Genomic DNA, 21767 nt, shown 5'->3' on the forward strand with positions numbered 1-21767 from the left:
GTATAGTAAAGGCCTAAAATGTCACAGTATAGTAAGGCATAAAGTGTCATAGTATAGTAAGGGATGAAATGTCACAGTAAAGTAAGGGATGAAATTTCATAGTATAGTAAGGCATGAAATGTCAAAAGTCATCACAGTATAGTAAGGCATAAAATCTCATAGTATAGTAAGGCATGAAATGTCATAGTATAGTAAGGCATAAAATGTCAAAAATCGTCATAGTATAGCAAGGCATGTAAATGTCATAGTATAGTAAGGGATGAAATGTCACACTAAAGTAAGGCCTAAAATGTCATAGTATAGTAAGGCATGTAAATGTCAAAAATAACCATAGTATAGTAAGTTATAAAATGTCATGGTATAGCAAGGCATAAAATGTCAAAAAATGTCATAGTATTGTAAGGCATGAAAATGTCAAAAATTGTGATAGTATAGTAAGGCATCAAATCACCATAGTATAGCAAGGCATAAAATGTCAAAAATCACCATAGAATAGTAAGGAATGAAATTTCATTGTATAGTAAGGCATAAAATGTCATAGTATAGTAACGGATGAAATGTCATAAAATGTAAAAATACAGTAAGCCATAAAATGTCAAAAATTGTCATAGTATAATAAGGCATAAAAACATCATAGTGTATTAAATCATAGTACAAGTCATAAAAACGACATAGCAAAGTAAAACCGACATATTATAGTAAGTTATAAAAATGTTGCAGTATAGTAAGGCATAAAGACATGAATACAACATAGTATAGTAAGACATAAAATGTCAAAAATCGTCATAGTATACTAAGGCATAACATGTCATAGTATAGTAAGGCATGAAAATGTCAAAAAATTCATAGTATAGTAAGGTATGAAAATGTAAAAAATCGTGATAGTATAGTAAGAGATGAAAATGTCAAAAATTGCCATAGTATAGTAAAGGCATAAAATGTCACAGTATAGTAAGGGATGAAATGTCATAATATAGTAAGGGATGAAATGTCATTGTAATAAGACATAAAATGTCAAAAATCGTCACAGTATAGTAAGGCATAACATTTCATAGTATAGTAAAGCATTAAAATGTCAAAAAATGTTATAGTATAGTAAGGCATAAAATGTCATAGTATAGCAAGGCATAAAATGTCAAAAAATGTCATAGTATAGTAAGACATAAAATGTCATAGTATACTAAGGCATGCAAATGTCAAAGTATAGTAAGGCATGCAAATGTCAAAAATCATCATAGTATAGTAAGGTGTAACATGTCATAGTATATAGTAAGGTATGAAATTTTCAAAAAATGTCATAGTATCATAAGGCATAAAATGTCAAAAAATATCATAGTATAAGTACAGCATTAAAATGTCATAATATAGTTAGTAAGGCATGAAAATGTCAAAAATCGTCATAGTATAGTAAAGGCCTAAAATGTCACAGTATAGTAAGGCATGCAAATGTCAAAAAATGTCATAGTACAGTAAGGCATGAAATGTCAAAAATCCTCATAGTATAGTAAAGCATAAAATGTCAAAAATCATCATACTATAGTAAGGCATAAAATGTCAATATTAAAAAGACAAATTAATCTGATTGACAAGAGCTGTGACACCGTTTACACAAAGAAGTTGGTAAACTATTTAAAGTAAAGGCGTGGACTGCTTGTCCACCTCAAGGTGTAACTGTCAGTCTTTACAGCTTGTCTTTACAGTAAGGCATGTAAATGTCAAAAATCATCATAGTATAGTAAAGGCCTAAAATGTCACAGTATAGTAAGGCATAAAATGTCATAGTATAGTAAGGGATGAAATTTCACAGTAAAGTAAGAGATGAAATTTCATAGTATAGTAAGGCATAAAATGTCAAAAATCGTCACAGTATAGTAAGGCATAAAATCTCATAGTATAGTAAGGCATGAAATGTCATAGTATAGTAAGGCATGAAAATGACATAGTATAGTAAGGCATAAAATGTCAAAAAATTTCAAAATACAGTAAGGCATAAAATGTCAAAAATGGTCATAGTAATTAAAATTATAATAAAGCATAAAAACTTTATTGTATATATGTAATAAAAAAGTTATATTATAGAAAACCATAAAAAAGGCCCCAGTCCTGGGGTTTGAACCTTTTCACTGTGAGGCGTCAGTCCTAACCACTGCATCACTGCACCGCCTCATTAATAAATCATGGTATAGTAAGGCATAAACTTCACCTAGACCTAACCTCTAACAGGCCACAGTGGAATGATCTAATATGACGTCACTCTGACATAGTGTGAACGAATTGTAGGGACAATTCTGTCCTCCCAAAATATTGGTGGGTACATGTCCCTACCGTCCATATGCAAACCTACGTCTGAAGTATTGTGTAATGTGCATCTGTTATCAGCTTCATGTTTGTGCCACATTGTTCAATAATCCCTGGTCTCTGTTGCTTTAGGTTTGGTCTCATAAGTTCCAACAGCAGAAACATGATATATGACATTTCTCAGTTGTGCGGGTCAAGAACTGTTTTATAGTCAGTTTATTCTATTGAAAGCTCTCACACATTTTGATGCTGTTCAATCTTGACAGAAACCAGGAGCAGTGTATGATCCAAGTGCATCTCCTGCTCTTGGGGATGAATTCATCAGCTCTGACCAGAGGGTCCCTGACATTTAGTGATCTGTGATCATCACCATAAACCTTAAATCGTCAAATGTCAGACTGAAGCACCTGCCACAGTTTAAACTACATGGCTAATATTTCAGTGTTAACAGTGCTCTCTTTATAATTCTATGTTTTAGAAATAAACCTTTCTTCTATGGTTTTATTTTGTATGGGAAAGCTACAAATTTATTTTTGAATATGGGGTTATAGACACTTACTCAGAGGTGAGCTTCATGTGGGGAGAAGTTCCTCTGTCTGACCTCAGCACTGACTTCAAAGGGCGATGCCAACAAGCACGCCACCTAGAGGATAAAAACTGCCATGGCCTCTCCAGTTGGTAAATTAGCTATACCTTTCTCACAACATGAGGTTCACGTGGTTGGATGAAATGACTCAACAAACATTGTATAGATTGCCATTAAATTTGGCAGCATACACATGTTCACGTCTCCCTCAGGACAAACTGTAATAACTCTGAGAATGATTTGATGTTGCACTCACATTTAGCCGTTACATAAAATTTTTTTATTCTCCTCCTGTCAAAATCTGGTGCCTACATTACCCACGATGCAGTCCTAGGTCTGCTCATCAGTGAACTATACCTGTAACAAGGCCGTGCATTCATTTCCTGTTAACTTCCATCAGTTATAAAGGACTGGACGTCCATATGCACAGACAGGTACTGGGACATAGGTGTGTCCTTCTGCACCAAAGACATCCACATTTAGATGATTGGAATCAGACATGAGAAAATCCAGCTGCAATAAAATATAAAAAAAGTAGATGATGAGACAGTGTCTCCACATGATGTGAACAGCAGCAGTTGACCTGCTGATGACTTCCTGTTGGTCATCAGTAATATTCTCTCTGCAAACTGCTGCATATTGTTTGCTGCTAGGTGGAATTAAGCTTTGTGTGCTGGTGGGCTGTTATGGAGGGGAGGGGGTGGGGGGGTATTTTGTGTGATATGGGCCATTGACTGCTTTTTTCATAGCTCAGGAACAATAATGAGATTTTTTTTTCCCAGAATATCAGTGCCGCCATTCAGCGCTCTGATTGTGTTTATGAAATTGTGCATACATCTCTCAACGCTGGAGCAGGGGATGGGAAAGCTATTTTCAAAACATTAGCAAATTGTTTTCTGTTATTGTGCAGAGATTGATAAGGGTATGTATTTTCTACACACACACACACACACACACACACACACACACACACACACACACACACACACACACACACACAGCATGCTGTTGTAGCCTTCTGCTCTTACAATCCACAAAATAGAAGAAAACCTACTTAAAAAACTATCAACTGTTTGAACCTTCATGCTGCTGTTAAACTGTAACCACAGTGAATCTAATTGTGTCTTTGCACAGGTTTAGGTGTATTTCATCACAATATTTTTTTATATTGTTCAACATTATGCAGTTTATGTGCTTGGTGATTATTTGTATCATTTATTACTTTCTTTACACATACACACCTGTATACGTATCTTGATGTATTACTGCATTAGTGAGCTGCTTATCAAGTCTGTCTGGTGAGATGTGCAAATGACCTTGACCTTGGGAATCTGCAGTGTTTCTATCATGAGCAGATATTGAGACAAATCACCTGAGATTTCACACAAATCACCTTTTATCTAAGAAAAATGTTTGTGTGGCAGCGTTAACCAAAGAATATGCTTTGTTTTCCCTCACACCTGGATTTCAGCATGCTCTGATGTGGCTCTTTGTTGAAGCTGCTGCCGTTCCTCACACTTGTTTTTTAAATTGACAAATCCTGTAAATACAGTATGAAACTCCTCTCAAAAAATATATCACAAACAGTGCTTGAGTCGAGGCTTTTCTTTTTAGTTTGTGTTTTTACAGCTAATTACTATCTTTGAAGTGGAGTTCTGAACCATGAAGACAGGAAAAATAATGTATTGTGATGGAAAATAATCAGCATGAAGATATTGTATTAAATGTTCTGATGTAAGATGTTCTGTCAGACTGTGTTCTACTAAAACAACATGAGATTTATCAGGCCACTTGACCTCGGCAGTAAACACTCTTTCCACCTACACATGAACTAAATCATCCCATTAATTTAATTGCTGTCATAATAGTTTTGGGATTCCTCTGCACAGGGAGGTCTGGGCTGAAAACCTGGGCTCATGTTTTTTTCAGGCTGTAAAGCTTTAAAAACAGCATCCATCCAGTCATCATTAATCTATGGGTAATGATCCTATCTACACCAATACTCCCCCCTTTGGCATTTACTTTTGTGTTTCTGCTCTGTCCTCCAGTGATAATTGACACTCATACCTGCGTCTACAGTCTGTTGCTCACCAGCTATCGAGTCTGGAGCACCGGATCCATGAAGACAGGGAACAGACAGCTGCTGAGATCAGGCCAAAACTGACGGCCTTTGTAAACATGCATCGCCTCATCTGGTGGATGAAATGAGAGAGAAGAGTCAGTTCGCTCATGCCTTCGTTCATGCTGTTGGCTTCATACAGTTTACACATCATTGAGACTATAATCACTTTGATTTGAGAAAGATGAAACAGTTTCCACTCTGCATTTAACCAGAAAACATAAAGTGCTGGAGATAGATAGATAGATAGATAGATAGATAGATAGATAGATAGATAGATAGATAGATAGATAGATAGATAGATAGATAGATAGATAGATAGATAGATAGATAGATAGAAAATTAACTAATATAATTTTATTAAATAATTGAAACGTGTAGATACAAACATTAATTTACGCATTTCATTAACTACAATCTATCAAAAGGCTGTTATTCATTTAGAAATCACTCGTTGCAGATTTTCTCAGTGTCTATTATATGATGAAACACTTATATGAGCTCAAGATCAGTTTCTAAAAAAATACAACACAAATAAAAGTCATTCCTGACAGAAACGCCATTGTGTCACGCTCCTGTTTCTTTCTTATCCCACCTTCTCAAAAACAATCAAGGGACCAGTTTCTTAGAGGAAGCTGTCTGGTTCTTGGCTGCAGACTACTTGCCATTCCCAGAAGGTCATTTGGTTAATCCACATTTGAGTTTTCATGGACTCTTAACTAGTTTTTAATCAGCAATTATTAGTGAATTGGAAGGCTGTGCAGGCGCAGAACTCCGTGCTGGCGGGAGAGTGCCCATCAATGTCACGTCAATTTTCATGCCAAGGGCTACATTAGGCCTGGAGTCTGGGAGGAAACAGCCACCTGAGTGCCTCATCTCCCCATCCACCGCAGTGTTCCCATCAACTATTGACTCTATTACACAGCTCTGTCAAAAAAATTTTCCGCTTCAAAAGAAGGGCAGCCATTACATGGCTGTGCAGGGAGATAATTTAGTGATGCACATAAAATTAAGGGCATATCCACTGAACATTGCTCATTATTGCACTTGAATTCCTACAATGTGAGGCTTGTGTGAGGATCCTGGACACTTCCCAACCTTTCATTTCATTCCCATTTTCAAGGTATAAACACAGCTTGATTATTTAGGCTTATGTGCTTATATAAATAGCTGTCATTTTCATCTATATCTAACCTACCTGTAATTGGCAATTAAACATTCCAGCGTCTGAGACTAGCTCTTAATTACCGTTAATAAATGCAGAGGGGCCCTGAGGGGTCCTGATGAGAGGGGATGTGAGTCTCCTGCAGCACCACATCACACCATGAATATGCATGACAAGCCAGGTATTCTTCAGCCCTGTCCTCTGCTGCTCAGGCACACAGAGGTGGCAGTGTGCCTCTTGAACTAGCACTTCTTCATTCCACCTCCACGGCGGCTGGAGCCGTTGTTGCCATGCTGCATCCTCACAGTGGCATTTCTGCACACTGAGGATTGTTTGTGTTTGCCAAGAGCTGTCACATTCAGCCTGTTAGCACTGACCCATGGGAAATTTACACAGAGCCACTGGTATGAGGTGAAGCCATCAAATGAGCCGGTGACATGCCGCTCTACACATACATCCTATAACGTTGATGTATCACTGTGTGTGCGTGTGTGTGTGTGTGTGTATGTGCTGCCAGTCAGAAGTTGGCTTGGTTTGAGCTTTTCAGGTCAAATGTCAAGATATTAAAGATGTGTTCTACAAATAGAGAAATGTAAGAAATGAACAGGTTTTTACCTGAACTTCAGTGAGGAAACTGTAGCGGACTAAGACCTGTCTGTGACATGTCATCATATATCATATACAGGTGACACGTTTGCATAGCATAGCTCCACGTGCTCAAATATTTCTCACACTCTTTCAACTCTAACACAAACTTTCCTTTCGCAGATTAATAGCAGCTTCCTCTTCTCTGCTGTGATCTGACATTTAGCTCCAATAATGATGCTGATTGTCTCAGTGTTCCACAAAGACCTGAAGCCTCGTATTTAAGAGACAGTGAGTGCAGAGCTCTCTGATCATAATGGCACTTTTAATTAGCACTTAATTAAAGGCAGGTGGACTGGAAAGGTCAGCCAGTTAGGCCTGTAAGTTAAAAACACAGACACCGGCAGGATCAGCTGTTTGAAGAATTTGTCTGCTAATTACAATGACCGGGATCTGGACACACCCAGGCAGTTCTGCTGGAGACATTTTTCAATCCTTTCAAACATATTGTATTTTTTCTCTTTTTTAAGTTTGCTTACAATAATTTTGCATCTGTACATTTTAGGATTTAAATAGACAGAGATGATATATTTTCTAATATAAGTGTTAATTTACAGTGAATTCTAAATTGTGATTTAACCAAAAGTAAACGTAAAACTACACGGCATCCAAAACCATCTAACTGGCAGTTTTACTGTCTGAACACATGAGCTGTATTTAACCTGTTTATACATCTCATCAGTCTGTGACATGTCTGTGTGTTATGGACATACCTTATGACTGGAGCTCCACACTGTCAAACACAAGAAGCGAGACAATGGTCCAAACTGTCAGATGGATGATCATTGTTTCATTACACCATTACAGAGTAGAAAAACCTCAGTGATGTGGTCTGAACTTGTTGCTCCTCGGCTCTGAGAGACAGAGCTGGGAACAGAATCGATCTCCGTCCACGTTATAGATCACCTTGTCTGAATGAGTGATGAAGCTGTTGGACTGTTAGACAAGCACCCACATTAAAACCTGATCCCTGAGTGTCAGTGTAACAGTAACATTATGTTTAACTGCCATAATCTATCACAGTAAACATGCACACAGATATTTAAACTCATTACATATTCAATATTATATTTAAGGTGACCAGGTCAAGATATACAGAACATCATAGAGTCACTTTAGAAGAAATAATTCAGTTAGAAAACTGGTATAATCTTAATTCATCTTCATTTTCACGACAGAGTCAGATTTTTGTTTCTGGTACCTGAAGTGAAATTCTCCCTCTCAGCGAAAGAGCTAATCTCACTGTGACAAAACACATCAAAGACAAACCTCCATGTTTTCTGATGGTGTCTCTACTGTTGTAAGCCTGTCATGCAGCAGCCTGTTTGCTCATCTACTCATCACATCCTCAGCCGTTTACACACTGATCCTCAGCTAATATTGATGCTCTCCATGTGAAACTGCTGAAGGAAAATAAAGCACTGGTGTGACGGCGTGGCTTCTTCCTGAGCGCGCTGCATCTTTCTGAGGCACTGGGAGAGACCACTGAGGGGCAGCAGAATTACATGCCAGCGCTTGTTTGTTCACTGTTTTCCCTGAATGCATTTTAGTAGTCAGACTCTATTAATCCTGCTGACTTAAGAGTGACCTCGAAGGATCCGGGGCCGACGTGCCGACTGTGTGGTCGAGTGAGTGTTTGCAATGTACTCAACAGAAAACACACAGAACAGTTGGCTGCTCAGCCCAGTGTCTGGTCATGGGATGTCAGCTGATGCTGAACGGTATGTAGAGTGAATGTTTCTCTTTGATGTGATGGTTCACTAAATAATTACACATGTGATATCGACACGTTGAGATAAATATATTTCAAAGAAATAAAAATACAGCGAAACTCTGAAAACAAGTAATATAACAATTCAGTTTATTTTATTTATTTTCCAGACAGACACATCAATTTCTGGACCACAGTAGAGGATGGAAACCTTTCACAGACATTTTTTTGTCAATATTATTATTTGAAAATACAAATATAAAATTAGACTTTCCACATTTGATATGTGAGAGACCCCCATCCATTATTATTATTATCATTATTATTTTTTTTTAGTATATTTTACAACAGGGCTTAAGCAAGCCATATGATAACCTGAAAGATGCTTTCAGATGTCAGTCAAGTCTGTCTGTCTCTCGCCATAAAAAGTCGGTTAACATAAAAAAAGGGGCAAGTGTTAGGAATGGGCAGACAGCAGTGCGGAGAGCTCTGTGCTCAGCCTGCAGAAACATGGAGACAGCAGAGCCTCACACTGCGTCCATCAGGCTCCACTCTACTCTCTCGACAACACGCCACGGCTGAACTCTCGTGTCGGTGAGCAAGATAATCAAGACATTTGACTATATGAACCTGGGTGTAGCTGTGTGAGGGATATTCTGTATACAGCTGAGGTCTCCAGTCTAATATTGTTCAAATGAGCCACTAAAAAATTGCAGATATATATTCATCTATACACATATATATTGCAATTGTATGTATATATTTGTAATGAGCATGGGTGAGATGGCAATGGTTTGGACTGAGGGGAACTTCACCCTGAAACAACAGCTGAACGAGTTTCTGTCACCTTGAAGAGCTCAGTCTACATTTGTGGACATGAACAGATCTTTGTTAGAGATGGTGGCGTTAGTGAGTCACTGTGGTCACTGTGACAGTATCTCTCAGAGATAAGGGCACATTGTCTGGTTTAAAACCATTAGCACCACTATGAATGAGCCTCTCTCATGTATAAATACTCTGTAACAATCGATGAGCCTTCAAAGTCAGTCTGATTCATTAAAATGGAGCGGAGCCTGAAACAGTCTTGGTCTGATGTCCCAGCTTCTGGGAGACAGTTGTTCATATTCACAAAGACAGACGTGAATCCAAGACGACAAAAACCTCACGCGTGTGTGCCTGTGCGTGTGCGTGTGCGTGTGTGTGTGTGTGTATGTGTGTGTGTGGATTCAGGGTGGCTTCCCACTACGGATGGGATCAATTGTTTGGCCATTGCCTAGCACTTGCCTCAAGATTCAAGTTTAAATGGATACGGTAGTACACTACAAATGTCAACACCTTCCAGGTTGACTTTTTTTCTTTTTTGATTATTTTTTTTCTTAAACCAAGACCCCTCCCCTCTCCCCAAATGGATAAGCTAGTCTACTAAGATGTGTAACATTCATCAGCTGTAAACTGCTGTCAGTTTGAGATAAAATGAAATTACAGCAACAGAGCCATGCTACCTTAAAGTCCAAGCTACAGGATCACAAAACAACAGAAGAGTCTATTTTTATATATTTTTAAGGGAAAATGTTTCTTCAGTCAAAAAGGGTCAATTACAGTGTTAATTACAGTGCAATTACAGCCACCAGGCACCTCAACAGAAAACACACACAATGTATTTTAGACTTGTTTGCCTTTCAGGTGAAAAGCAACAGAGCTGTTCCTGGCGAGCTTCTTGTAGGAGTTTGACTTTTTTATTTCAGTTAAATTTAACGGACAATTCTGCAAATGAACAGGAGGAACACTTTGTTTGATCCTAGTTTAAATGACTGATTCCTATTGTATTTGTATATTATACTATAAACTATAATGTGCAATTAAGGTGAACATAAACATTTCTAATTATGTTTTTAAATAAATTAGTTTTACTATAATTTTGGGCAAATACTGTATTTTTCCTACAATCAATGACTGATAATTTTATTATAAATGTATTATTTATTATTATTTGACCCTTTCAAACATGGACTTTATCATTTTGTAATTTCTCTTTTTTCAGTAACAGTGTCTTTTATACTTGCTGGATTTATTGGAATAATTTGTCTATTAAAGTCGAATCTAACAAAGCTGCCGTTCTGTTCATACTGTGTGTAATTTGACAGTCTATATTAGATGAGAAGAATAAATAGACACTACTATTATATATTAATGTAATGTGTGTAGTTTCAATTTAAAACCTCATGAGGTGAATTAAATAACTGATATAAAACCTAAATTATGTTTAATTGAATTTACTCACAAAATAAGTCAACATGTGGATGAACACAGCTGGAGCTCCACAAACTAAACTGTCTTTACAATTGGTTTGTTTTTGCTTGAAACACAGCAGCGTGTGTAAATCCAACAGGTCTGAGTTATGGACAGAAACCTGGAGTGATAATATTCAAGTCTGAATCTTTTAAATAATCACAGCTTCAGATGCTGGTCCAGAGTCAGGACATCAATTTAACTTGATACACACTCCTGCAGTGGATCTCTTTCATTTCTACAGTAATGCCTCTATAGAATCCATATGTGTGAACAACATTGATGACGGATTCTAACAAAAAGGAGCTCCCAGAATCTGAGATTAAAACAATTAGAATAGTTAATAAAGGTTTTGAGAGAAATTCCAAAGTGTACAAACATTAAAAGATATAACAGGTAATTTAAACAGCACTATGACTGATATCAGGACTACTGTGGTAATCATATGTTTCTTAAAAAAATATGAAATATTTTTTACATAAAATGTTTTTTCCATGATTATAGCTTGTGTCCCTCTTAAAAAAGAATCAAAAATAAAAGTTTTGCATATCTAGCGTTAGCATTTAAGGTAGTATGGCACACCCCTTTTAAAACATTCAAGGGTGGGGATCCAAATAATGCCTTGTGTACAATTCCATCTTACAGCAACTGTTTCTCTATTGTTCATCCATGAGAGCTTTGGTTAGCTGAAACCATGTGAGAGTGGCAAAACCAAAACCAAAAATAAAACATACAGGGAATAAATTACAATGAACCTCTATCAAAATAACTGTCGGCAAATATCAGAATAACATGATCATTTAGAGAAAGGTCTATCTCGACTGGTCCTAAATCCACTATTCACTACAAGTATTATATTAATGAGTCCTATATAACATCTACTTTGTAATTACAGGAGATAGAAAAGAGCGCGAGAGGGAGAGGGATAAATATGAGAGAAAGGAGAGGTAGAGCAGGGAGAACAACAAAGAGCACTACACTGGTATCAAAGACAGCACTCTGTTTACAAGTTAACTGTGATTTCTTTACACACTAATGAAATACATGAATGATCAACAAAAGATAGTAGATCTCTGAGGATGGGGAATGGAAAGAGAGAAAGCAATGGATGCACAGTACATTTTAATAGTATATTACAATTATTAATATATAAACCACAAAGTATCAATAAAACTCTGATTAAACTTGAAATCAGCAAAGAAGCATCTTTCTTTTTTTTTATATAGTTTTGTATTTCTTATTTTCTTTTACATTTGAACATTACAAGGGTTTTTTTTTCTCTTTACTCTTTATATTATTACTTGATCAACACCTCCACATCATTTACTTTAGAAGTTTCCAGCATATTTCTTTACCTGGTTGTTTTGAAACAAAAGAAATGAGACAGGAAGTGAGTAAAATGAAAACAACAAACACATCTGCAGCAGGTAAAGTATTTCAGAATACACACCATTCATTCCATCAATGACATTAAAAACTGGACTGCACTCTGGAGCATATTATTATTGAATGTTTGTCATGAGTAAAACCATTAACCACACATACTGTGTAAAATCTGGTGCAGTGACAGAGAGTGAATAATTCAGTGTCATGATTTGACCCTGTGTAAATATCTCTCGATGAGGCGTGGGTCTAATATAGAAAGAAACCCAACATATCAGTTACTACTTCCCAAGCTGTTAACTCACCACTAAACTTTGACGTGTTTGTCGCGTCAAGAACACACAAACCCAGAAATCCTTCATACTGTCCCAAAGCACAGGGCCGTTTTTAAAAAGCCAACATATACATGTGCAAATAGGAAAATGGCCTGTACTTTACTACTCACAGTGCAATGATTACTCGCCTTTTACCTTTCAGTGTTTTCATTTGTTTTGCCACTAGAGAATAAATTAAACCTGCCAATGATTCCACAATAGAACTCACAAAGGCTGAGGTATGGTATCAAAATGTTTACTTTCCTAATTCATTCAAAAAGAAATGATTCAGAGAACAAGCATTACAGAGCGGCTCTCGCACAGAGCCCAGATATTGTGTTCCAAAAAATTAATCAGGAACAAGCAGGATGAAACAAACAATAACATACATCTAACAAGTTCCTCTCAGGAGTATAAAAGTGTCAGGATGCACAGAGCACTGGAAAATGCCTGGTTCAAGTTCTAATCATCACATCGAAGTACAGTGTGCTTTGGATTAAATTGTCTGTTTTTCTCTCTCTCTTTGAAATGATGCTGATTTCTGAACAGTTAGACAAAAGATACCGATCAGGCTCTTCTCTTCTTATCTCTTAAAACTGTGTTGACTTAACTCACCGTTTGTAAATTTGCTGGTATGACACTTGTAAAATTATTCAGCTTCAGTATTTACAGAGCAAGTGTGTTCTGTTTGTCTCTGGGGTCGTTATAATAATAACTGTTTACAGCTTTTTCTTCTATTCACACGCTATAACATGTTTCTTTTGACACACCATCACAAAAATATGCTATTCTCTCACTGAGTTGGTTATATGCAGTGACTGGAATAATATGTACAGCTACATTTCTTTTTCTCAAGTTTGAATTCACAATGTAGTTATATGAAATTTGTTATAGCATATATATATATTTCTAAACAACAAAAACAACACTTATAAAAAAGGACCATAAAAATATTGGAGTCCTCTTTGTATTGCCCAAAAATAGGTAATTATGGTTAACAATGAGACATCACAAGAAATAAAACAGCTACTAAGATTTATTACTTAGATACCTTCTTAAAATTTTCCTTAAAATTGAATTTTTTTTTTCTCCGAGCTTCTTTTTTTGCGGAAAGACTGAATGGAACATCCCACCGTTTTTCCTTTACACTAACCCATACGAAGATGAAGACGTGACTTGCAGATATTCTTGGCTATGACCCCCGCACTTCAAACAAAATCCATTTACACAGATATACTAGAAGAAGATAAAATAAAATGACACAAAATCAAGGTCAAACTAAAGAGACTTTCTAAAAACTAATCAAAAGAAAAGCTAACAGAGGAAGGAGATAGGTGGATGAGATTGACGTGAAACATCATACCAAACCAGGTTGTAAAGTTATAGGAGGTTTGGATTATAGTACAGCAGTTGTTATTTTTCTGAGATGACTAACGTTTTCTTTTCTTCTTCATTTGTTCCGACTTTCGTTCTTTTTGCCTGGGTGACACTGTAGTGCTTGAAGTTGGATTAGCATCACCTGCACACAAAGCCAATTAGAAACTTCGTCCTGTCTTTCCTGGGCCACCAGATATACTCTGCTGGATGATAAAGAAACACAGCAACAGCATTAGAAACAGTTTGTTTAGTTTCTGACCATGAAAACTGAACTCTGTGAGATTTACTGTGACATTAAATGACAGAAATTTGTGGTCTTTCATTTGACTTCTGATGCAGTATTTTTGATGCCTACTGAGGCGCAGTAGCATGAAACAAAGAAATATTCATTAATTGCAGCAGGTCAAAACTGACATACATCCACATAATTACAGTATAAAACAGCCTGTATGTTCACATTTTAAAAAGTCTATCCACTTCAATGTACCATAATTAACACGTGTGTGCAAATTAATTCAACACACATTGTTTCTACAAAAACAACTGGAGGCAGATATAAAGCTCATTGTCAAAGGGTTTCATGGATGAGGGACGGAGTTAGTGAGGATGTGCTGCACAGACAAAATATTGACTTCCTCATTAACATCTCCTGTCTGTACTGTTTTTCTACATGATTGGGATTTTACATGTTGAAGAAGTGTGATCATAGTTGAGCTGGTCTGTAACATACTTTATAATTAACAGTGACATATGGTTTAAAGTATGTGTTTTATTTTAAGGTGGAAACATTTCCACATGTTAATACTGTGTATTACTATAATACTATGCAGAACAGGTAGTATCTGTGTGTGTGTGACTGAGAATAAACTTTAACCTTAAAATTCTCTGATTGTTTTTTTGTTAATCAAACATGCGACGTCATGAAGAGATAAACCTTCGTCACACTCACACTTCACTACCAGCTCTGTCATGTCGAGGGAGGTGAATAAACAATCAATAATGTGATAAACATATATTAGAGAAAGAGAGAGAGAGAGAGAGAGAGAGAGAGAGACAGAGAGAGAGAGACGGAGAGAGAGAGAGAGAGAGAGAGAGAGAGAGAGAGAGAGAGAGAGAGAGAGAGAGAGAGAGAGAGAGAAAGATAGAAATGCACAGTAAATAAAATGCAATACCTCTGATGAGATGGCAACCGGCCACCTGTTCAATGGTATCCATTTGTAAAAGCTGTTGCAATCAACGGGCCCTAAAAGTAACAGTTAGTGCCTCTGTCAGTGCATTTCAAGGAGAGAAAGTGAGTATCATATCAACTTTTTCAGCCAGCATGAATGTGATCATGTTGAGTAACAGAGGAGGAGACTATGTCATATATATGAGACAGATTGGTTCTATCTTGTGCTGGAGAACCAGAGCCTGCAGCGATACACAGACCTCAATTTTCTATTACAATGAAGTACTCAGGTTTCAAAATAAAGAATAAAAATATGTGACGGAGATAATAATAATAATACACACAATCCCCATTCATGCTAACATACACAACTGATTTAATCTGAGAGCATGCAGAGGACAGGATCATAAACAGCTCTCACAGAGATCAGTGTGTTACTGCGAGCTTTGATAGGTCTGCACAAATCCTCAGATTCAAAAACATCAGTAAAAAAGAGAAGCACTTTCAACAGTGATTATCTGTCTTTATCACCTCAATCAACTAATTGCACTCTAATTGTCTGGTATAAAAAGACAGTTAAGTTCATTACTGTTTCTTCACAGTGGCTGTTTTGATATTGGCTAAAGGGATTAATAAAATCACTGGAGCGTGAGACTGAGGGACAGATCAGTGAATCAGTGAAGTCATCCATGAGGTTGTGGCATATGATGAGCTCACATGTATTCACTTCAACAGCATCCTCAGTAAAGAAATGAATTATTAAGCACATTTTAGTTCTGAGTCATTTCCTTTTTTAATGTTCTGAATTGAGAGATCATCTCGAGAGCAGGAAGTCAGAGGGCTGCCGCATCACCTCTCCACTTTGCTGCACTCTGTTTGATTCACTGGGTGATTCTGAAGGGTTTATACACAGCAGTATCCCAGGCACAGTTACATCCTATAAGTGAAGCACAACACCTGATCTCAAAGGTGCTATATGTCAGTTTCAACTGCTGCTGAACGTGTTTCTCTCCAGGAGCAGGGGATGATGATGATGATGATGATGGAGGTCTAACAGCTTCAGCCTCGTTGTGTTTACAACACAGAGGGTAGAATCTGATCAGTGCTGCCTCTTTATTCACGCTGCAGTGACTCACTAACACTGAGTAGTTGTAGTAGTAGTAGTAGTATTAGCAGACAGGGCTGGAGCTAGCTGGTTAGCATGCTAACTTCAGTAGAAAAGACGTGATACAAGTAGAAGCAGCTGTTGGTGAGTAAAGGAATGGAGTGTGAAGCTGAACTCACAACGTTTCTTCTAGACCAGTGAGTAAACAGCTGCTAATGCTAATGTTAGCTATGTAGCAATAGCAACACTTACACATAGCACCTTTAATTACATGGTTCAAATTAATTATATTCTTCATCAGTTTCATTAATGAAATGTTTTAAGGGAAACATTACAAACACCACTTTTCTTTATAGAATTTGCTGGATCGTTTTTACATTCAGCACTAAACTGTTTTTATGAACTGATACAACAAATGAAAAATAATGGAAACAAATCGCCTCATTTCCATCTGTAAACTATCTGCTGGTAAATCTGCTTTGAAAATGAGCCAGGCTGCTCTTTCATAACAAATATTTTGCTTCCTACACTGAGACCAACAGATTATGGCAGATAGCCAGTGGACCTAAAACAATTAATAAGAAGGGCTTTGCTTAGGAAGCAAAAAGCCAATAAAATGTATTTTTCTGTTAAGCTCTGTGTTTGTTTTCATATCATAAATCAATTACACTGACTTATTAAAATTAAAGTGAGCTGTTTTGCCTTTTCATGAGCTTTTTGCTCCCAGTGACAATATCCCATGTCAAGGATGCACGGCCACACTAACCCCTTAACCCCTTACCATGGCCATTTGAAATGATAAACACGCCTTAAACTCAATTTAAAAATAACTACTAGAATAATCTTTCTTGTACTTGTGATTACTTTAGCAGGAAATTCCAGTTAATGATGTGGACTGTAAAGTTTGGAGAGTCTTCACCCTGTAGTCTTGCAGCACTAATGGGCTTGTCGTTATTCCACCTCAGTTAAGCCATGCATTAATTAGCTTCTTTCAGAAAGCAGGTGTTATTTTCATAACCTATACCATGTCATTCAGTTCAGTCATGTAGGACATTACAAACATGCCTCAACAAGCCTTGCAGTGAATCCAGGAGCTTAGCCCTGCTGCTGATTTTTAGGAGCCATAAAATTCAGTCGGTACAATTTTAGATTAATTATCCGGTGAGGTCCAAGGTAGACTAACAAGCAAGCAATATAGTTTGATTATCGCATTCTTTGGGGAGTTTGAGCCTCATCATTAAAACAAGGTCCTAAATATATTTGAATCTCTGGGTCACTGGCTGAGGAAACCACATTTCACTTGGATTGAGAAACTAACACTCGAATGACTGGGCTCTGCAGGATCTGGTCTGTTCTTAGCTAACAGCTAACTTTAAAACAGTGAAGAGATTATGATGCAGTGAAGAATTAATGGTACAAAAGAGTTTTTGATTAACTTTGTAGATCGAATTGATGGTGCCACTGAGATGGGATGAAGAGGGGCCTCCTGACTTCTTCACCTGCTGCTATGTAGGGGAAGGGGCCAGCTGAGCGGCCATGTTTAATTCATTATCTAATTGGTTGAAAATAGTGAACTTCCTCCTCAGAATCACTCCTGTGAGTTAAGACATTTTACTGGCTTTAAGATGATCTCTCAATAAAAGATTCTTGGTGTATTTGTACGGTGCGAGCAGGAGGAGGGATTCTTTGCAGGTTGCTGCTCATCCACAAAAGGTGGCACTGTCAGACTGAGACACCTCTTTCCTACTGTCACCTCCACTAGCCCTGATGGTCTTGCACTTATGAGTTGACATGGCAACTGGCAGCTAACTGATCAGCAGGAGGAAAAGTGCCACAGCACCTGGCTGAGCAACTGGACAAGGACAGTAGGAGAGACAGTAGGCTTATACATCGTCCTAGTGAGGGATGTGACTCCAGCTGCTTCTAAAAATAAAGCAGATCTGTTGTGGGAAGGTGACGATGTCTGAGGTGATATGTGCGACATCTGAGGGGAATAAATATCTACATTTGACACAGATAACTTTCAGACTGGGTTTACCCTGATGTACACATGTTGATGGGACCTCTGAAAGAAATGCACCACTCAGACTCTGCTGAATAGTTCCTTTGGCTTCAGGAAACCTGCTAAGAGGCAGGTTTGGTTATTTTAACACCTTCAGTGTAATGACCTGTCATCAGTGAGCTCTGCGCTTTGTAATACTCTCTACAGATGGTCACAATCATAGGCAGAGTGCATCGGCTTAGTGTCTAATGTCAGGCAGCTGAGCTCAAAGTGCTGTCAGACATGAAAGTTTGAACTCACTGTGATGCTGGGGCCAAACCCAGAGCCAGGCTGAGGGCTAGCAGCACTGATGTAGTTGCCCACAGCTGAATCCTGGCTGCTAGGTCCGTACAGGTCGGCCACAGGCCCTGGACTGTTAGCACCAGGAAAACCTCCGGGCCTTGACGGGTTGGTGCCTGCATACAAACACAGCAGGGGGCAGAGCAGCTCAGAAACACCCAACAACCATCGGCACAATTCTCACTCGCTATGACTCAAATGGACACATTTAAATCAAAAGAACACATCACTGGATTCATGTCTGTGTCTCAAAGGACTTTTTTATAGTTTCATCTCACAGGTTAAAGTTCATGTTCAATTTCATGTGAGAATCCACTGACAAAATAGAGCAGGATTTTAGTTTAACATGACTGTAAACAAATAAAAATAGGGTGAATCCAGTATGATATTCTAAATATAATCTACATGCTGTGTGTATAATGCACAGGAGTAACATTCACTTTGTATAATCATGCACAACACAAAACAAGCACATTGCTAGAAATACTTCCACCATGCTAAGAAACTAGTAAGGTTGCAGCGTAAATGTCGTCATGCATAATGTGAAGGAGAACTTGTAAAACAACATTGGCTGTTGAATTAGAAGAGTCACAGGATTATTAAGGATTTATTAAGGATTTCACTTTAGCAACTTGAACCCAGACATTAGAAATACTTTAGGCTACTAAATGTTTTCCTACATGAGCTGATTCAGAGACACCAGCCGAATCTTCTAGATCGTCGCCATACTTTCAGTCTGTAACACTGGAAGAGGTGGGTGAGACAAGACATAAGGGGGAAATATAAAAGCTTGACCTGAGGTCATCTGCAGGCCCCAACTCTGGGGGGGATAAAAAAGAAATACTGCACATGACTTACCACCTCTGCCCTGTGAGTAAGAGAAATCTCTGCCTAATAAAATGTCTTTTGAAAATCCAGATGCCAACTAAAGGCCAATAACACTGGCAATACAGGAAAAATCCGCCGGAAAAAAGAAAAATGCAATGATCTCTTAACAGCAATCTCCTCCGCTGTCAGCTTCACATAACCCTCCATTTCACCCTCATTCACAGACAGACTGTGAAAAAACTGTACAGCTGCATTAAAAAGAAAAATGTTGCGACCACACAAAATGCTGGATCTTGTATATAAGAGCTCATGAACCCTGTGAAGCCTGAGAGGAAGTCTGTGGGACATGTAAAGAAAATACATCCAAACGAGCCGTAAAAAGAGAATAATTGTCACCATGCTTAACATATCACTGCTCCATTTACCAACACTACATTAGACAGGGTCGCTCTGTTAGAAGCACCTGAAAAACATACTTTAGAGATCTGTGTGTAGCACTCTAGTAAATAGAAGCCGTCTCACTAAACACACATCTAGTGGAGTTGACACTGCTGTTTAACTGTAAGGACTTTAAACAGTGAGCAGATACTGCTCTTATCTTGGCTGCACAGCCCCCAGTAGGCTGGCTTATTATATAATTAAGGATCTTTTCAGTTGAAATGGAAATCCTCATTTCCTGTGACGGGTGATTTTTACCCCTGTTCCTGTGAAACTGCTTTTTTTCCATTTAAATTTTGCACTGGTCCTTCATTCAGCTCTGGGAGCAAAACAATCCAAGTGCCAGTAGGGTCAACTGGAACACAGATTAATGTGTTAGTATTCATTTTTATATGTTTATTAAAGTTTTTAAAATAAAGAATGTCTGTCATATGCTTTAGTTTTTGGTACTTGTGCTGCAGATTGATTTGACTGAGTAGACAAAAAAGGACTGACGAGAAAAAAGAAAATCATATCTCTCTATACAGAACATTGTGTCTCTATAACTTGTACTTGCTTCACTTTATATCGTGCTGAAGGACAGATGTAGGCGCTGGTCACAACAGAAGCATTAATCATCAAACTGTGCGTGGACACTATCCTACTCTCCTACTGTCATCTGTGGACTGAGCTTGTGTTTGAGGAGCAGAGCTACTCACCAGCATTTAAACAGTAAAGAAGTGATACATGAAATATGATGATCTATGACCTCCAGCCTGACATCATCATCAGGCTGCTAATGTACATAAAAATCAATTATAGTTCCTCAAAATCATTTATATTTGCTTTTATCTACTTAAAGCAAAAAAAAAACCCCAAAAACATCCAAATAAGTGGTCTCATTGTCTCTGAATCTGATATCATTAGGGTCAAGGATGGCTTCAAGTATAAAGTCTATTCCACAAATAACCAGCATGTAGATTGTGTTACGATGTGATCAAGCTGTATTGACTCACTGGGGATTTGAACGTGTCCTCTCAGGCGAGACAAACCTCTACAAACAAACAAAACTCTACAGGAAGAAGCAGCGACAGAGTCCAACAGAGTGACTTCCAGTAAAAACACGGAGGTGATGTGAATCCTTTCTACTCTTACGTCAGATATAATCTTCTATAAATCACTTTCACATTGTATTTCATTATTCATTAAGTCATGAAAAATAGAAACCTTCACACTCCACAGGAAGAGTGTAGTGAACTACTTCATGTTTGTAGCGCGACCACACAAACACAAACGGTACAACAAAGATAAAGCAACAGAGAGTCAGTGTGTTTGTATAGTTGTTGTATTTTTACAGTCTGCCTTTGTGTGTTTGTTCGTACAGAGAGTCTGTAGGAAATGCCAACAGTTCTCCAGTGCAGCCAGCCAACACTTGAACCATAAGGGGGAGAGTTGGCCCCACACTTACCCTCTTACTTTATTTGTCCAAATTTTATCTTCAGATTTTTTTTTTGCAGCCATTACTGTGAAGTGGAGATGGAGGCACAGCAGAGCCACATGAGTCTCACACAGGAAGCTAACTGCTGTGTGTGGGTCAGTACATTAAAACACTAAAACCCTCCACTGAACTAGAGCTACCTACATCTTTACAGTGAAGACTGGTGGTACGTCATGTCAGTGCAAACCTGATCATGTAATTCATAATTAAAAAAAACTAAAAATAAATACTGTAGCATGTCAGAAAGGTTGATAACTGTGTGGCTCTCAAAGAAATAGCATGAATTTATAATTTTTTTTATGCACTTCATGCAGTCACTGAAATGTCACTGTGAAGTACAGTCTATATTTTACTTGTCAGAGGAATCTCATCCTTGGCTTTTGAAAGCTGTGATTACATAAGGTAGATAAGATAACATCAGAAAAAGCACAGAAGAAGACATGTGCCTGTGTTGTAGAGTAATGGCTGCATTATGCAGAAAATGTTGTCTGTTGAGTGTTCAACATTGTGGAGCATTTCCACT

The 21767-nt window shown here is 37.8% G+C and overlaps 1 protein-coding gene across 11 annotated transcripts in view; it reads right to left on the reverse strand.

Moving 5' to 3' along the window:
- Window positions 1-8657: 8657 nt before the first annotated feature.
- msi2b (musashi RNA-binding protein 2b) overlaps window positions 8658-21767 on the reverse strand; it is a 220734-nt gene continuing 207624 nt past the window's right edge. For 6 of the 11 annotated variants that reach the window (XM_087177123.1, XM_023418169.2, XM_087177121.1 and 3 more), the window contains 2 exons: window positions 18463-18617; window positions 8658-14090 (listed from right to left, as the gene is read on the reverse strand). In XM_087177123.1, coding sequence (XP_087033249.1) covers window positions 14046-14090; window positions 18463-18617 — 200 coding nt within the window. In that variant the 3' untranslated portion in view covers window positions 8658-14045. Of the gene's footprint in view, window positions 14091-15059; window positions 15131-18462; window positions 18618-21767 lie in introns of all 11 variants that reach the window. The other 5 variants (XM_087177122.1, XM_023418167.2, XM_023418173.2 and 2 more) reach the window with 2 other exon arrangements.

This window comes from Seriola lalandi, unplaced genomic scaffold (assembly GCF_002814215.2).
Source record: "Seriola lalandi dorsalis isolate HSWRI2012SDOR001 ecotype SW California unplaced genomic scaffold, Sedor1 jcf7180002054581, whole genome shotgun sequence".
Lineage (NCBI taxonomy): Eukaryota > Metazoa > Chordata > Actinopteri > Carangiformes > Carangidae > Seriola > Seriola lalandi.